Here is a 14,768-nt window from a genome sequence, read left to right on the forward strand (position 1 = left end):
ATTTCAAAGACTCCAACATAAAAATATGCTATTCTTTTTTAAACTAGCATATCATTTTTGGTTGGTAGAACTTTGTCCTTAAAAGATCTTTGGAACTTATCACAAGCTCAAGCTAAGAAGCTTCTGCGCAGTCTGGATTAATAAATACATTTTTTCAATAAAAAACACACATTTGTTGATAACAAATGACAAACATAAACTTAGGTAAAAACAATGCAAAGAAACACTTCAGCTGTTTTGATGATTTTAAGGCTATGCTAATTTCTTTAGATATAACACTTGAAATGTTGACAGTTCAGTTGATCATATTTCAACAGCTAGGACCTGTGGTCGTACTGTAACTGCTCTGCTTAGGAAATCTACTACAGGCTCTGCTTACAAATCTATAATTATGCTGTCTCTCTATGGGCTGCTTTTTATTGGTCATGCAAGTAGCGCGGGAATACAGGGTAGATTTAACTTGTTCGTATTCACTATTTTGACAACAAAAACTATAAATTGCTAACCAAATAATTTATCTGCAAGTATAATTTTAAAATCTGTTGTGATTTTTTTATAATTTAATGCCATATAATATAAAAATAGCTTAATAGCATGCTATAGCACCTGTAATAATTATATTTACCATAAATTCTAGGCATAGCAAGTATATTTCAGTCATAGCTGGTATATTTCAGCATAGCAGGTATATTTCAGATGTAGAAGGCATATTTCAATCATAGCAGGTATATTTTAGGTATATCAGGTATATTCCAGGCATCGCAGATGCATTTCAGACATAGCAGGTGTATTTTAGGCAAAACAGATATATTTCAGGTATAGCAGGTATATTTCATGTATAGCAGGTATATTTCAGGTATAGCAGGTATATTTCAGGTATAGCAGGTATATTTCATGTATAGCAGGTATATTTCAAGTATAGCAGGTATATTTCAGGCATAGCAGGTATATTTCAGCATAGCAGGTATATTTCATGTATATTTCATGTATAGCAGGTATATTCTCGGTCATCTGCTATTTCAATGAGTGATGCAGATGTGCCATAAGCTCTGAAAGTCTATATTTCAGGCACATTTATACAAATCCAAGGCTTAACCATTTCTGAGAATGCTATACACAAGCCTGTCCCTAAGTGCCTGCAAAACAGTGCAACTGAAACTACCTGGCTTTGTCTAAAAGACTGCCGAAATATACATATTTCCTCAGTAATTAGAAGTGAGACTATGATATTTTTGCTAATATACTGTTCGAATGCAAAAGACTTGACTCAGGTTGGACATGGGATCATGTGCTCTCACTCCAGTTCAGTAACGGTACATGTGTACTGAACCGTGGTGCACTCAGACGCTCTTTCTAGGTTTAGTATACAACTAGCCTTATTATTCAAAACTGGCACACCTAACAACCAACAGGTCAGTTGGTTGTACAACAGGTATCAGTAGAGTACTCTCTATACCAGAGGAAATACTCATGACAATCACTCTATTTGCTTTCACTCTATTGCTCTTTATCATAGTGTAGACAACTCTGCTTTGACAAACGCTAAATGATTAAATTTCATGAGAAGATTCTATCCAAGCACTCTGGCATTTTGCAGTGGTTGGTTATTTGCTTAAAATCAATTTAAAACAATCAAAATTATTAAACCATTTGTGACATGTTATGTATATCTATATATATTTCTCAAAGTATGTCCGTGTGTCGTGTGTCATATATCTGTCTTTCATTCCGGCTATAGCTATTGTTGGAATAGCTGTAGCTGGACAACAATGCTGATGCATTGTTATAGCAATGCTGATGCAGCTAGCTTACTGAAATTACTAGCTTACTAGCTAAGAATTAGTAAGCTTGCTAGCTTACTAAATATATAAGCTGTTTTTAACACCCGGGCAACGCTGGGAGGCACAGCTAGTTATGTATAATTAAAATTTACTTACAATTAATTTAAAATTATTAAACCATTTGTGACACGTTATGTATGTTACGTATAATAAATACAATTTAATAAAACGAAATACAGTATACTGATGAACACACTGCTTCAATGCGAAAGCTGCTAAAAACATGTTGTTCATAAGTTGACTGCACCGTAGGCTGAGTAATAATGTTAGCATTTTTAGATGATATTTGCCAAATTATACAAACTCTCTAGTATGATTTCAGCAGTCTCTATTTTATGATAACCAGATAGCTGAAGTAGCTCAAAAATGCCGACTCATTGTTAAAGTTGATTCATCTTATATACGAGTCACCAGTGCTGAGAGAAGACTAAAATGTTAATAGATCTGTTCTATCTGTTTGTTATTATTACTGTTTTACTTCATATTTAAATAGTTATTTGAATTTCTCCTTGTGGAATTTTTTTAGTTGGCTATAGTAATGGCTGCCTATATAATTATCCCAAATGCTTATAACAATTGCTTAACAACCAGTATTTTGAAAGTATGTTTTTATCACCCATGATCTAATTGCTTTAATAAAAACTTGAGTGAAGTTTCTGTACAACAATCCTAAAAATCTAAGCGTATTCAGTGAAATGCAGTGTTAAAGTTTAAAAAAACACTAACAAAAAACTCAGAAACTATCTTGTAGACAGCATTTTTGATTCTGCTTGTTACAAGAACATACAATTGTAGCGTCTGGCGCTAGGCTTTAAAAGTGTTCAATTTATAGCTTTTTCATTGAGAAATCATAGAGCTTATTTTCTACCTTGCCAATACATTTAACACCGATAATTCAAAATTAGCTGAACTAAATTTTAATTTGGTTTTTTCTGTATGCCAATACAATTATAAATATGCACACAATATTATCATGTTGTATATCATTGTACTTCAGACATTCTGACAAACATGGACATATCTTTGTTTTAGCTGTTTGAATGAATGGTCAAGCTAGATTTGTAATGTTTTATTAAAGAGGCATGATTTAGGTATCAAGAATGTAAAACAGAGGAGAGTTTGTGCTTACTAAAGACTTCATAATCTGAGAACTATATTAGAATATAACTTAATATGGTTACACCTGTATGACCTGAACAGACAAAACCTCCTGAGGGAAATGATTCAAAATTTAACTAAGATGGTCTGAGACTAAAAGGTTTAATCCATGAAATCACTAGAATAAAATTGCTTATGAAACACGCAATGCTTTCACCTCCTGCTCTGCTTATATAACATGCATGCTGTGACCTCACAAGCAATAATCAGCACGTGCGGGCATCATGGTTGTACTAAATAACATCCAACGGAGTTTTTGTGATAAATTAATTGTTCTCCCCTAAGCAGAGGATTTCCTTAGTTATATAACTTAAGAAATCCTGGACCACTTCTTCTACACGCCCCAATGATTACCATATATCTTATACAACATAGAAGCAAGAGCTAATTATTGATTTTATGTGTACCCATTTTATCAAACTAGTACAGATAATTCATGCCTGTCTGAGAGTCGTTTACGGCACTTTGTTATAAAACCAACCGCTCATCACCATGGTAACAAGATCTAAGTCAAGGCGGGCGAGAATCACGAACCCTGTTTGTAGTGTACGTGACATGACATTGCAGAATGTGTAAAGATATCTCTCACTGATGCAATTAGAAATGGTTATTGTGATTACAGGCAAAAGCTAAATAATCTCTTTTCAAGAGACTAGATACAGCTGATGAAAGCTGTTAATACTGATACAAATTTGGAGGACTCTAGGGTTCCAAGCCTCAGGTCTAATTCTAGAACATTCTCAATGGATGGAACCTTCTGGCGTGTGTTTCATTTGTATATAATAAATAGGCCAAGCCCAAAACAATGTGAATGATGTTTACAAATTTAAAAACCGCCACTTTTAATTAATGATATATTATGATATAAAATAAATTTTATTAATACAACGAATACATAAAATGTGACTTGTTATCTCTCCAGTCAGTATTGTCTAGCTCTTGTTCATAGCTGAACATATATAATTAGAGTAAGCAGAAGTTAAGCAGTCTCTCCTCAAGCCATTCCTTATTATACATTTCTGAGTTTCTGCAGTCGCTGAGACAACTCATCTTGTTCTGTTGATTGAGCTGAGGCTCCGACTGTTGCTGTACCACTTTGAGGCAACTCCATGTTTAGCTCAATTCTAAAAAAGATTTCAGGCTATAGCTAACCAGTAACAGCAAATATGCTAGTTTAGAAACATCATGGCAGACCTTGTGCGCTGTGCTTAGCGTCCATCAATACAGCAAGTAAGTTGATAAAAATGCTTCCGCTACTCGGCCAAGGACTGCCAGTGATATTGAGCAAGTACTATCGAATGATGGAGTAATGACACTTGGCAGAGCTGAGCAGGTACTACCAATGTATTTTCGATTCTCAGGAAAGTCGAAAGTAAGGCACATACAGGTACAATTGAATTATTTCGGATTTGCTTTGTTTTCAGATTTTTTTGTACTGATTTTTATCCTACCCAAGCCTTCTTTTGAAAAGTTTGGTAACATTGAAAAATTTTAAAAGTACTGTAGTCTCTTTTAAAGTGAAGATGAGCTCTGTAAAAAAATTGTGCAAAGGAGGATCAATTCTAGGGATGCTTTAGAATTCCCTTCGCTTACTTCACAATGGCAGGCGCGATAAAATGCCAAAAATGTTTATCGTTCAATGTATTTGTTTAGACTCGACTATTAGTTGAGTTCAACTATATAATATCAACACGGTAATCAATTACTCTATCGATTAGAGGATAACTGACAAATTAATACAATAAACACATGTTTAGCCTTCACCAAACACAATCGTTGTACAGCGAGTGACAAACAATAACTGTTTACAAAGATTTTGGACCAGGGCTGCAGACATGCACCTATCCCACTTTTTATGAAGTCCATCCAACTTGATAATAGCAGGCCTTTATGTACCTCAATCTAGGTAAAAATTATCACAATGCTTCGACAAGTGTCAGGGGAAGACAAGTGGAAGCTGACCAATGACATATCACCCCATCATATGTAACCTAAAAGCACACTTAGAATGTCGGTGTTGGGCCTCGCCAAGACCAACGACAGTGAAACAGATTGACATGGCTACCTATAGCAAACAGGACATAGTAAAACCAGCCGGACCTGCCAGATATGAAAAATGATTTTAACAGTGGCCAATGTGTGTCTACAGGAACTAGCATACTGTTTGAGCTTTATATCATGGTGACTGTGCAATATTACACACACTTAACTACCCTACTGCTCTCCGCATTCAAATACCATCTCTCTCTCGCATCATCACTGCCTATTATACTCATCTATGTGACATTGAGAATGAAATATTTCATGACAAAGGCTTGTCACTGATTAGGCAAAAAGCAACGAGTTACATTTTTGTGGTAATTGAAACCATTTCACTAGGATAGTAGCAGGTGCTAGTAGTAGTACTAGCATGTTATACACATCATTATATCTTAGGAGTAGTATATGTACCTACATGTATGTGTGCGCATATATGTATGTGTACTACTATATGTATGTGTACTAATATATGTATGTGTACTAATATGTGTACTAATATATGTACTAATATATGTACAAATATATGTACTATCATATGTATTCAATTGTAAAAGCAGTTCACCTGTGCTGTTTGGGAGTCATCGGTTCAAGTAATGACCAATGGCTCCAAACAAAATTAATATGCTGGATTTTTAATGGCAGCTTTCTCACTTTCAATACTGTGGTCATACTACATTTTTGGTGGCAAATATTTCAGCTTTTGAACGATTAATATTGAGATGGAAATCGATATGCAAACTGAGATTCTTATTGCCATCGAATGTTTCATTTCAAATATATCTAATGTAAATCAATCTAGCGCTACAAATCGCTCATGTAAACAAGTGCCTTGCCTGGCAACTGTGTTGATATTTTTTCAAGGTTTATTATAACACTTGCTGTTACGAAGCATCATTGGCTGGTAACTAGAGATCTCCATCATCTACTAATAGCTTGATATTGTGGGTGAACCCCATACATGCTCTGTAGGTACGCCTGGAGGAGGAATTACTACTCCATCACTTACCCAGCTTCATCAGCAGCCTGTGCCATGAGTGAATCTACTTCTCCTTGGGGTGTAGTCAGCGTGGAAGAGGCCATCATTGTGTTTTCCATAACTTGGCTTTGCACATCCAAGTTTTCAAATTGTGTCTCAAACCGGTCCATCAGTTGAGAGATCTGGAGATCAATAACAATAAGACATATTTTCCTATTGATGAAATAAACAAACAAAAACAAACAAACAAATGATATAAATCTCAGTGTTTGTCTGTCTTTTTGTTGGTCTGTCGTGTGTCCAGTTATAGCGATAAAGTTTTAGCAACAAAAAAATGCACTTTGTACTGGATTTGAACTCAACACCTTCCGTTCTGAAGACAGCTAGCTTACACACTAAGCCACACGGGCTCCTCTCCTTGCGATACAAGGGATTAATGATGTTATTAGTCATTACATCGGTTAAAATACTTATGCTTAAAGCGCTTGGGGTTATTAACTAGCACCAAGGCCATTAAGTGTAACGTAACATTTATTAAGCTAGTTTCTGACGTGGCTCTTACTACAGTTAGATTTTACTAGCTTGCTAGGTAAAATCTTAACTAGGTAAGTTACTGAAATTCATTGGGTAAGTATCTTGTTACCAAAAGCATTCATCTAGTAAGATATATGATGGGGTTGTAGACAGACCCGATGATGCCTTAAGTGATTGCGCGTAAAATCTTCACAGCCATCTACAATGTTATAGAGGCCATCTTTTGTAAAATCTCAGGATCCCTGTCTTTTTGCCATAAAGGTCTGAGAGTGAGAAGAGGGATTGTCAAGTGGGTAATGTTACCGGAATGCAGCAGATTATGTAATGCGCAGCGGCAATGACTCGTGAATGTCATGAATAGCTGAGAGCAATTATAAAGAATACTCGTCTGGCGCTATGGCTACACAATTGAGGAGGAAAGACCAAGCCAATGGGAAAGCTAAGGATAATGCTTTGTTGGGCAGGATTATCAAACTAATGTAAACCTTTCTAACTTGTTACAAACAACTTCAACATCACAATTATGATGGTTCCTCTAAGGAACAATGACTGTTAACATGATGGAATCTAAAGTGCAGCCAGGTTTGGTGAGTCAAAAGAAACTTGTTAAACTCTCAGAATTGGATTTTCAAAACAGGCTGCCAAAATAATTACAACTTACAAGACAGGCTTGAGCAACGATGTTAGATACTTCGAATAGTCTGTTACAACCATAATCCTTCCTATATTATTTAATGTCTAGCAGTACAGAAACTACTCTACATTGATTAAAACAAGATTTTTCTCCTAAATACATACTATGTGGCATCGCCATCACCTACAGCGGTTGTTGCTCAAAGGTGGCCAGCTCTTTCTGCATGGATGACCTTTCTAACATTACCCTTACTGAGAGTCGAAGTTAAGGCCCCTCACGCTAGAAAGGTTGCGAACATCGCATTATTTTGAGAAGGTAACACAAGACTCAGCTTCACACTTATACGCCTGGTGAAAGCTGCCAGCAGCAGACATTTTACTATCTGTGACATCCAATTGAAGCAAACTGGCACAGCTTAAACCAAAGTGCTGATGCAATTTTCTAGAGCAAAAGACCCCTGACACCGGTGCTGCCAAGTGTTCAAATGTATGCTTTCTCATTCATGGTTGGAAAGTTAAGTATTTACTTAGGAATAAGAATGATAAGCATCGATAACATGGTTAAATAGGGTAATCCTAAATATGGTCGTCAGTTTTGGCTCGTTAAAAGTAGCTCAAAATACATTCTATTGACACAATGCCTCTCAGGAACATGGCTACAAGCTGTGAATCGTAGAATTACATAAAAGCCTTATTGTATTAAGTGCTTCAGAGGATGTAATCTATGTCAGCAATAGACAAAGCAAACAGCAATCAGCATAGTACACGCACAATCTATCCGCAGATACAAAACTACCCTGGGAACTACTCAAATTCAAAAAGGAAGACAACTTCTAATTACAATATGACTCGTGTAGAATCTATTAGTGCTTGATTTAAAAAGAACCGGACATAAGAATTTTATAAATGTACAGAAATCTTTTTGTAATTTTATTTATGTTTGAACTAAATTTAAATTTGCATCACTTGGTTTGTTCTTTACACTAAGGCAAGTTCAGATACTAACAACTACACATTTTTACTGCTCCCAACGTAATGCTTCACATAAGCATATATGTATTGCCAATATAATCAAATTTGAGTAAAAGTTACCAAATTGATCAAAACGTTTTACTACTAAATATTTTCGTGCATAGTAGGTGCACTCTTTAGGAAAAATGACCAAAGGTTGGTAAAATGTATATATGCAAGCTAAGCAATTATAGGTTTAAAATAAATAGGATTAAAAGACACTATAAACGAAGGTTGTATGGTAACAGAATTCATGTAATGTGACACAGTCTGCACTTTCGTGCATGTCTACATGTCGATATCATTTCTACTCTGTTGTTTAATGTTGATAGCTGTGGCTCGTGAACTATATAGAATTTTTCCCATTGACAAAAGTTGCCGAGTTTTGTAGACCGATTAAAAGAAGGTGCATGCTTGATAATTTGCCAGCTCATGTTATAGTTAATGTCATTCTCTTTCAGCTTCCATATGTATTCGCTCAGTTTGGTGGAGTTTTTTTTGTTGGCAGAATAGAAAGATGATTTGTGGTTAGAATATCTTTTCTTAAATGATGTCACACTCAGCCCTACATATGATTGTTGTGAGTATTGTGCATTTTCCGCGTCCACAACAGCTTGGTATATAACACTCTCTGTTAAGCATTTACCGTTTAGTAGGCATAGACTTGAAAGTCTATTTGTGAAATTTTGATGATTTTACCTGTGAATGTTTGCATTAGATAACTACTATTATAGGTTTCTATACCCCTCTATACGGCATTTTCGCCTTACGACCAAAACACCGGAACGGATTAATGTTGCATGGCGAGCTTCCACTGTAACTACAATGTTGCTTAAATGAAAAAAAAATACTGGGCAATGAAGACAACATTCACCATCTCATTAAAATATAGGCTGGTTTTGATTAATTCGGGTTTAACAAGTGGTTCTTGACATATTTTTAAAATTACTGAAAACTGAAATTTTAAGTAACTTTATTGGAAGACTGTTTCATTGTGATAGAACTCTGTATTCAATTGTTTTTGGCCAGAAGCAGTATAAAACATTAGTAGTAATGGTAGACTGATTTTCAACAATCTAGTGTTATAGCTGCTGAGCAATAAACTTCAAGAGGAAATGACTCCAAATAAAGATAAAGTCACTCTGCATTGATTTTTTCAAAACGCATAGACTTTGTCTCTATAAAACTCCTTTAATACTTGAAGGAAAATACAGAAAAGCCCCACCTGTTCCAAGTTCATGGAGCGCATGGCTGACTCCATGCTCTTTACGACTCCTCCCATAGACTTGGTGACCTGCTTAGTGGTGACTGCTGTCTGCACTCTTGAAGCAACAGCGTCTATGCGAGCGCTCATTCGTCTATAGTTCAAAGCTTGATTTTTTTGTCTTATCGCGTTCTCAGCATGAATCTTAGCACCCTCCATGTTTCCTTTTTGAATTGCCTATAAAAGAGGCGGCGTTGCAAAGAGGAAATTATTCATTATAATCAAAGTGTAAAAGGCAAAACCAATCATGACATAAACTGACTTCAACATCTTGCGTAGTATCAATTGTCTTTAATGATAGACAACTGACATATAGATAGTCTGGTATATAAATTACAACACTAACTTATACAAGGTAATCACTAAACATGCTAGTAATCAATTGTTACTATCAATGGAAAGCAGAAATAATTGTACTCGCCAACACCATCTGTACTTGTATATATAACCTTTTATTGACATTGGTACTCCTCAACAAAAGGATGTTTTTCATTACACGCCAAAAGAAAGAAAGAAAAATAAATAAAAGTTGATAAACAAAAACTTTCTGTTACTACAACCTTAAATTCACTATATCCATACAGAGATTGAAATGCACCAGAGCCACAAGACTGTCTACTGATACACACAACAGACTGCATAAAAACAGTGGATTACTGAGTACACTTGTATAATAAAACTCCTGCATACAAATTTAATTCATTTTGAGATCTGCTTTGCATGTTAAAACCAAGATATATTGAAGAAAAGAGTTTAATGAAAAGATCCTGCAATTGCAATAAATCCTAAATAAACCCTGTAGATATCTGCGCAATATATTACAACAATTTAAAATAACTAAAAGTAAAAAAGCTATTGATAAAACAACAGTTAATAAGAGGTTTTTTATGGTTACTCTACTTTAGAGGTGTGTGCATAGAAGTGTGGGTGCGGAGTCCCAGCAAAGTATGCAAAAGCAAAGCAAATATAATGCAAAGCAACTTACTTCAACCTAGACTAAATCAAACATAAACTCGCTAGACTTATATGCTTATTTGAGCTTTTTTGTTTATCTCACCCACTTTTCAGTTTTTTTTATAAACCAGTGATGCTTAGAAAGTTCAAATGCACACTAAAAATCAATTCAATTGCAAAGTCAAATATCTGCTGTAATTTTACACCAATATGTTAAAGAACTAATCATAAGTTAGAGTCTAACTGTGTAACTGTATTCAACATGAAAAATCTGTTGGGCAGCTATCAACAGTATAAACCAACTTTGTAAGGAGCAATCTGGATACCGCATTAATTTCAAGAGAAATGTACCGTACAAAGACAGATTTGTTAGTATGTCAAACGGTAGGGTGTACTTTCAAATTTAAACTTAGGAGTTGTTTTCTCAACACCAATGCAAATAGGGGGGAGGATAATTTCTAACAAAGATCAAGATCATCCTTTAAACGCGTGCAAAATTAATTGTTTATTTGTAAAGGTTTACTTACCTTCTTCAGTTTTACTTTTTCTTCACGTTCTGTCTTTTCTGATTTTTTTGCATTGCGCTCTAAATCTTTAGCAGCAAATTTGAGGTTAAACAGTTCCTCTGCATTTTGATGTTAAGGAGAACAGACATTGCAAGAGCACAAAATGGAACAACACTAGCAAATGATAATATTGCCAGAGAATAAAGAGCACATGTATGTGCACATTCAGTGTCATCAAAAACTCAATTTTTATTGAGTACCGAAAACCGCAGTAAAAACAGCAGATAGAAACAATTTTAAGAAGAAATCGCTAAGGTCTATAATTAGTAGCTAAGGAACTCGAAGTTAATCTTCCATGAACCGAGTAAACCATAACTTTGGAACTGGCTTCCTGTTAACAGGTTTACACGAATACCAGCTGTTGATCATAGAACAAAAATAATGATGTCACACATGAAAAGGAAGCAGCTGGAAGCTGAGAAGGATACTTTCCATGTTAGGCATCTTGACTATATGCGTGATAGGTTGACTGACAGTATCTGAGTAAGGTTTTATCCTTTCTTTTTGTCAAGTGCAATCAGCCTCTCTGCAAGAAATATTATAAAACAATACAACAAAGACAGATTTTATCAAAAAGTCATCGAGGGCACTATCTGCTTTTGCCAATATTGGCAACTCGAGAAACTCTATATTTCATGTTAATTTCAATTCGTCAGAGACGTGGTTGTAGGTGTCTGATAGACTAACCTCAAAGTACATAAAGACTATTAAACAACCTAAGGCAACCTCTATATTTTCATGCAAACAACAAATTATCCAACATGAAAAGACAACTTCACAAATGTTATTAGTATTACTCCAGGCACACAAAATCAGTTTTTGAAATCACTGTTACACATGTGGTGATAGATATTTCCCACATTCCAACGCAAAAGTATCTAAACCCATCTTACCACATCCAGCTGCATCTGTAATACTAACAGCAACAACGGCAATGAAGTGAAGCAACGGTATAATATGCAGGAAGCTATTGTGTTTACATATGTTTAAAAGAAGAGAACTTTCGTATTAATATACATGTACACGACTAACTTAATGTTTTACTTAATCCGTCTTTATAAGCATATAGTACGGACTGACAAAACAAAATTGTTATGCCTGGGACAATTAAGGAATTTAGAAAGCCTTACACCAACAAACCAGGTTATGAAAATGTCCTCATTGTACAATCGGATCTCGACATATGAGAAAATCAAGATACATGTACAAGCACAATTTCGAGCAAATTTTTGCCTCGAGCACGAGAGAGCTTTGAGATAAAAGCATACACGCCGGTCCTTGTTGGCCACTCAATGGCAAAGTATGCGAGAATCCGTTTTCGAGAGTAGCATCGCTTGGTCTTTCTCCTCGAATCAGTTTTTTCAAACTGATTCGAGGAGAAAGAGCCATGAGTCAAAAAGCACCAAGCCGGAAACTGATAATAAAAAATTAAAACAAGGACAAAATTAAAGTTAAGTAAAAGATTAAAACTTACTTCAAGTGTGTGTTTAGTAAGCTAAAATTATTTAAATTAAATTCAATGTTTCTGTTACATAGCGTCACAAAAGTCTAGTGTACTGAACGTGTTGCCGTTAAGTCACTTTCACACCGCCATTAGCCACTATGTTCGTTCGAAGGTAAGAATTGCATACATAGTAATGTTACATTTTATTGCAGATCATAACCATTAAATAGGTATTTATTACTGTGTGAGCATAAGTATTGAATTATAACAATTAAAAACACGCTTTTCCATTGTAATATCTTGTTTTTAAGTGGATATTTATAGTTTGGGAATGAATAAATTTGCATTTAGTTATTTTATATAGGAAGTATTGCATTGATATACGAGCGAACATTGACAAACGAGCTTAGTCCCAGAATGCATTAAGCTCCCAGGATGCTCCCAAGATAGACTGTAATTATATATGAGAGAGAGATGAAGACACTCAAGTAAATAATATTTGAAATACATCAAATTATTAGTGCAACTTGAAATCAGGAGAAGCACGTACGATCCCTACATTCATTAAAAAGATGTTACTGAAAGCCTTGGAAGACACTGGTGCCAGTGTACAATGGTTGAGCTAACAGGCTAATGGGTACCTATTTGCCTCTTTCTTGTGTAGGAGGCAAAGCTATTCCAGCGGTAATTAAACTTCGTGTATGACTCCATACAGTAATAAACTAAACCATGTACTTCAACACACTTTGTCACACCGTATTTCATGCCATCGGAATCATGTTTTTAATCTAAATCAAGATTATATAAAAGAATCCAAAAACTATAAGTGCAACTTTTTTTAACAACAGTTGGCCATTAAAATCTGAGTTGCAATCAACAGCACTTACGATGCATCAACAAATGGCATTACTAGTGACTAAACTCACATCAAATTGACTTTTCAAATGAACAGGTCATTGTCTTCTTATTTATTTTTTGTAGAGACAAACTTTAGGTTTTATGGTGTTTCCAGAATTAAAGAGACTGAAATGTTACGTATTTGAGATGAAAAAAAGAATTTACTTGAAGTAAGAACATTTGTTAACATTGTAGTTTTACATGCTTCTAAATTTTGGCCTAGAAAAACAATGAAAAAAAGCCAGCTAAACCGCATGATAATAAAAACAATTAAATAAACATTTCAAAGGGTGTGCAAAATGTATTCTTTTTTATTTCTCTTTGGAACACTTATTAGGAGGTGAGCTAAATACGCTAAGACACTATATAGTAACTGCATTTGGAACATGCTCAATTTGTCCTTCATGTTCCCCTCATCTAAAACAACATCTAAAAAAGCTTTGCATTGTTCCATACAAAGTGCTCAACATTATTTGATCTGCGCCTGAAGTTGTTCTGTACTACTTCACTGTCCCCTAATTCAACAAACACAAATCTGTTCTGTATTACCTCTTGTTCAACTGAGAATTCTAACAGAAAGAGTTCATCTACGTATACTACATCCTGAAAGAAAAATCTTTATTAATTGATGTTTATTTAAATATACGACATACATAAAAATGCTCCGCATTTTTCAGTCAATTGGTATGACAACTCTGCCGGTTACACAGACCAACATAACAAAATTGCTATTGCATAGAAAAACTGGTTAATACAAAAATATGCTTGCGTCCTCGCTCATTTGTGAACCTAAAGAAAAAACTTGCTGAGAAGTGTGATGAGTTGCATCAAGTTTATAGCAAATAGAGTGGTAGCAAGGCTAGTGACAAGTGCTACTTTAGGTGACTAGTAGCTGACCTAAAGAGAAATCCACATATATAGAGCAAAAGCTTTATTTCTAAGTGACCATAAAGTATCTTCTAAAGACTTTGGTGAGTAGTGTTTAACCTGACCTCACCAGAGGGTCAACTATGACCCAGACGAAAACTTAGGTTAAACGAGAACCTTGTGGAGGCATGAAAACGCTGGCTTGTAATTATAGTACCAAAGGAAAGAGCCGATAGTTGTGGCTACTCATATAGACAAATGCTTAAAGACTGTATGAGGTAAATCACTAAAAGCCACAGTTAAAAAATAAACGGGCTAATAGGCCTACATGTACTGTAGATCATGGCCTGGAACCAAGGCCGTGTAAATAAAGTTAATGCCTCCAAATCCATTTACAAATATAAAAAATGTGGTAGTCTATAAATGAAAACTTTTGAAACTTTGTAGTGAGTATAAATAAGTTTTTTTTAAATCATTAGTTGAATAGCTTATTTAATACTATTGAACCAAGGACACAGACGCAGAAAAGAATACGAGATATAATTTGTTTATAACATTATTTGCTAAGATCAACACAAACATA

At 35.0% G+C, this 14,768-nt stretch overlaps 1 protein-coding gene across 3 annotated transcripts in view; it reads right to left on the reverse strand.

Moving 5' to 3' along the window:
• Positions 1–3,856: 3,856 nt before the first annotated feature.
• LOC137403636 (charged multivesicular body protein 1B2-like) overlaps positions 3,857–14,768 on the reverse strand; it is a 233,842-nt gene continuing 222,930 nt past the window's right edge. For 2 of the 3 annotated variants that reach the window (XM_068089614.1, XM_068089615.1), the window contains exons 2-6: positions 11,406–11,503; positions 10,939–11,036; positions 9,419–9,634; positions 6,046–6,197; positions 3,857–4,123 (exon numbers count right to left, since the gene is read on the reverse strand). In XM_068089614.1, coding sequence (XP_067945715.1) covers positions 4,009–4,123; positions 6,046–6,197; positions 9,419–9,634; positions 10,939–11,036; positions 11,406–11,421 — 597 coding nt within the window. In that variant the 5' untranslated portion in view covers positions 11,422–11,503 and the 3' untranslated portion in view covers positions 3,857–4,008. The remainder of the gene's footprint in view (positions 4,124–6,045; positions 6,198–9,418; positions 9,635–10,938; positions 11,037–11,405; positions 11,504–14,768) is intronic. The other variant, XM_068089616.1, reaches the window with a different exon arrangement.

This window comes from Watersipora subatra, chromosome 9 (assembly GCF_963576615.1).
Source record: "Watersipora subatra chromosome 9, tzWatSuba1.1, whole genome shotgun sequence".
Classification (NCBI taxonomy): Eukaryota; Metazoa; Bryozoa; class Gymnolaemata; order Cheilostomatida; family Watersiporidae; genus Watersipora; species Watersipora subatra.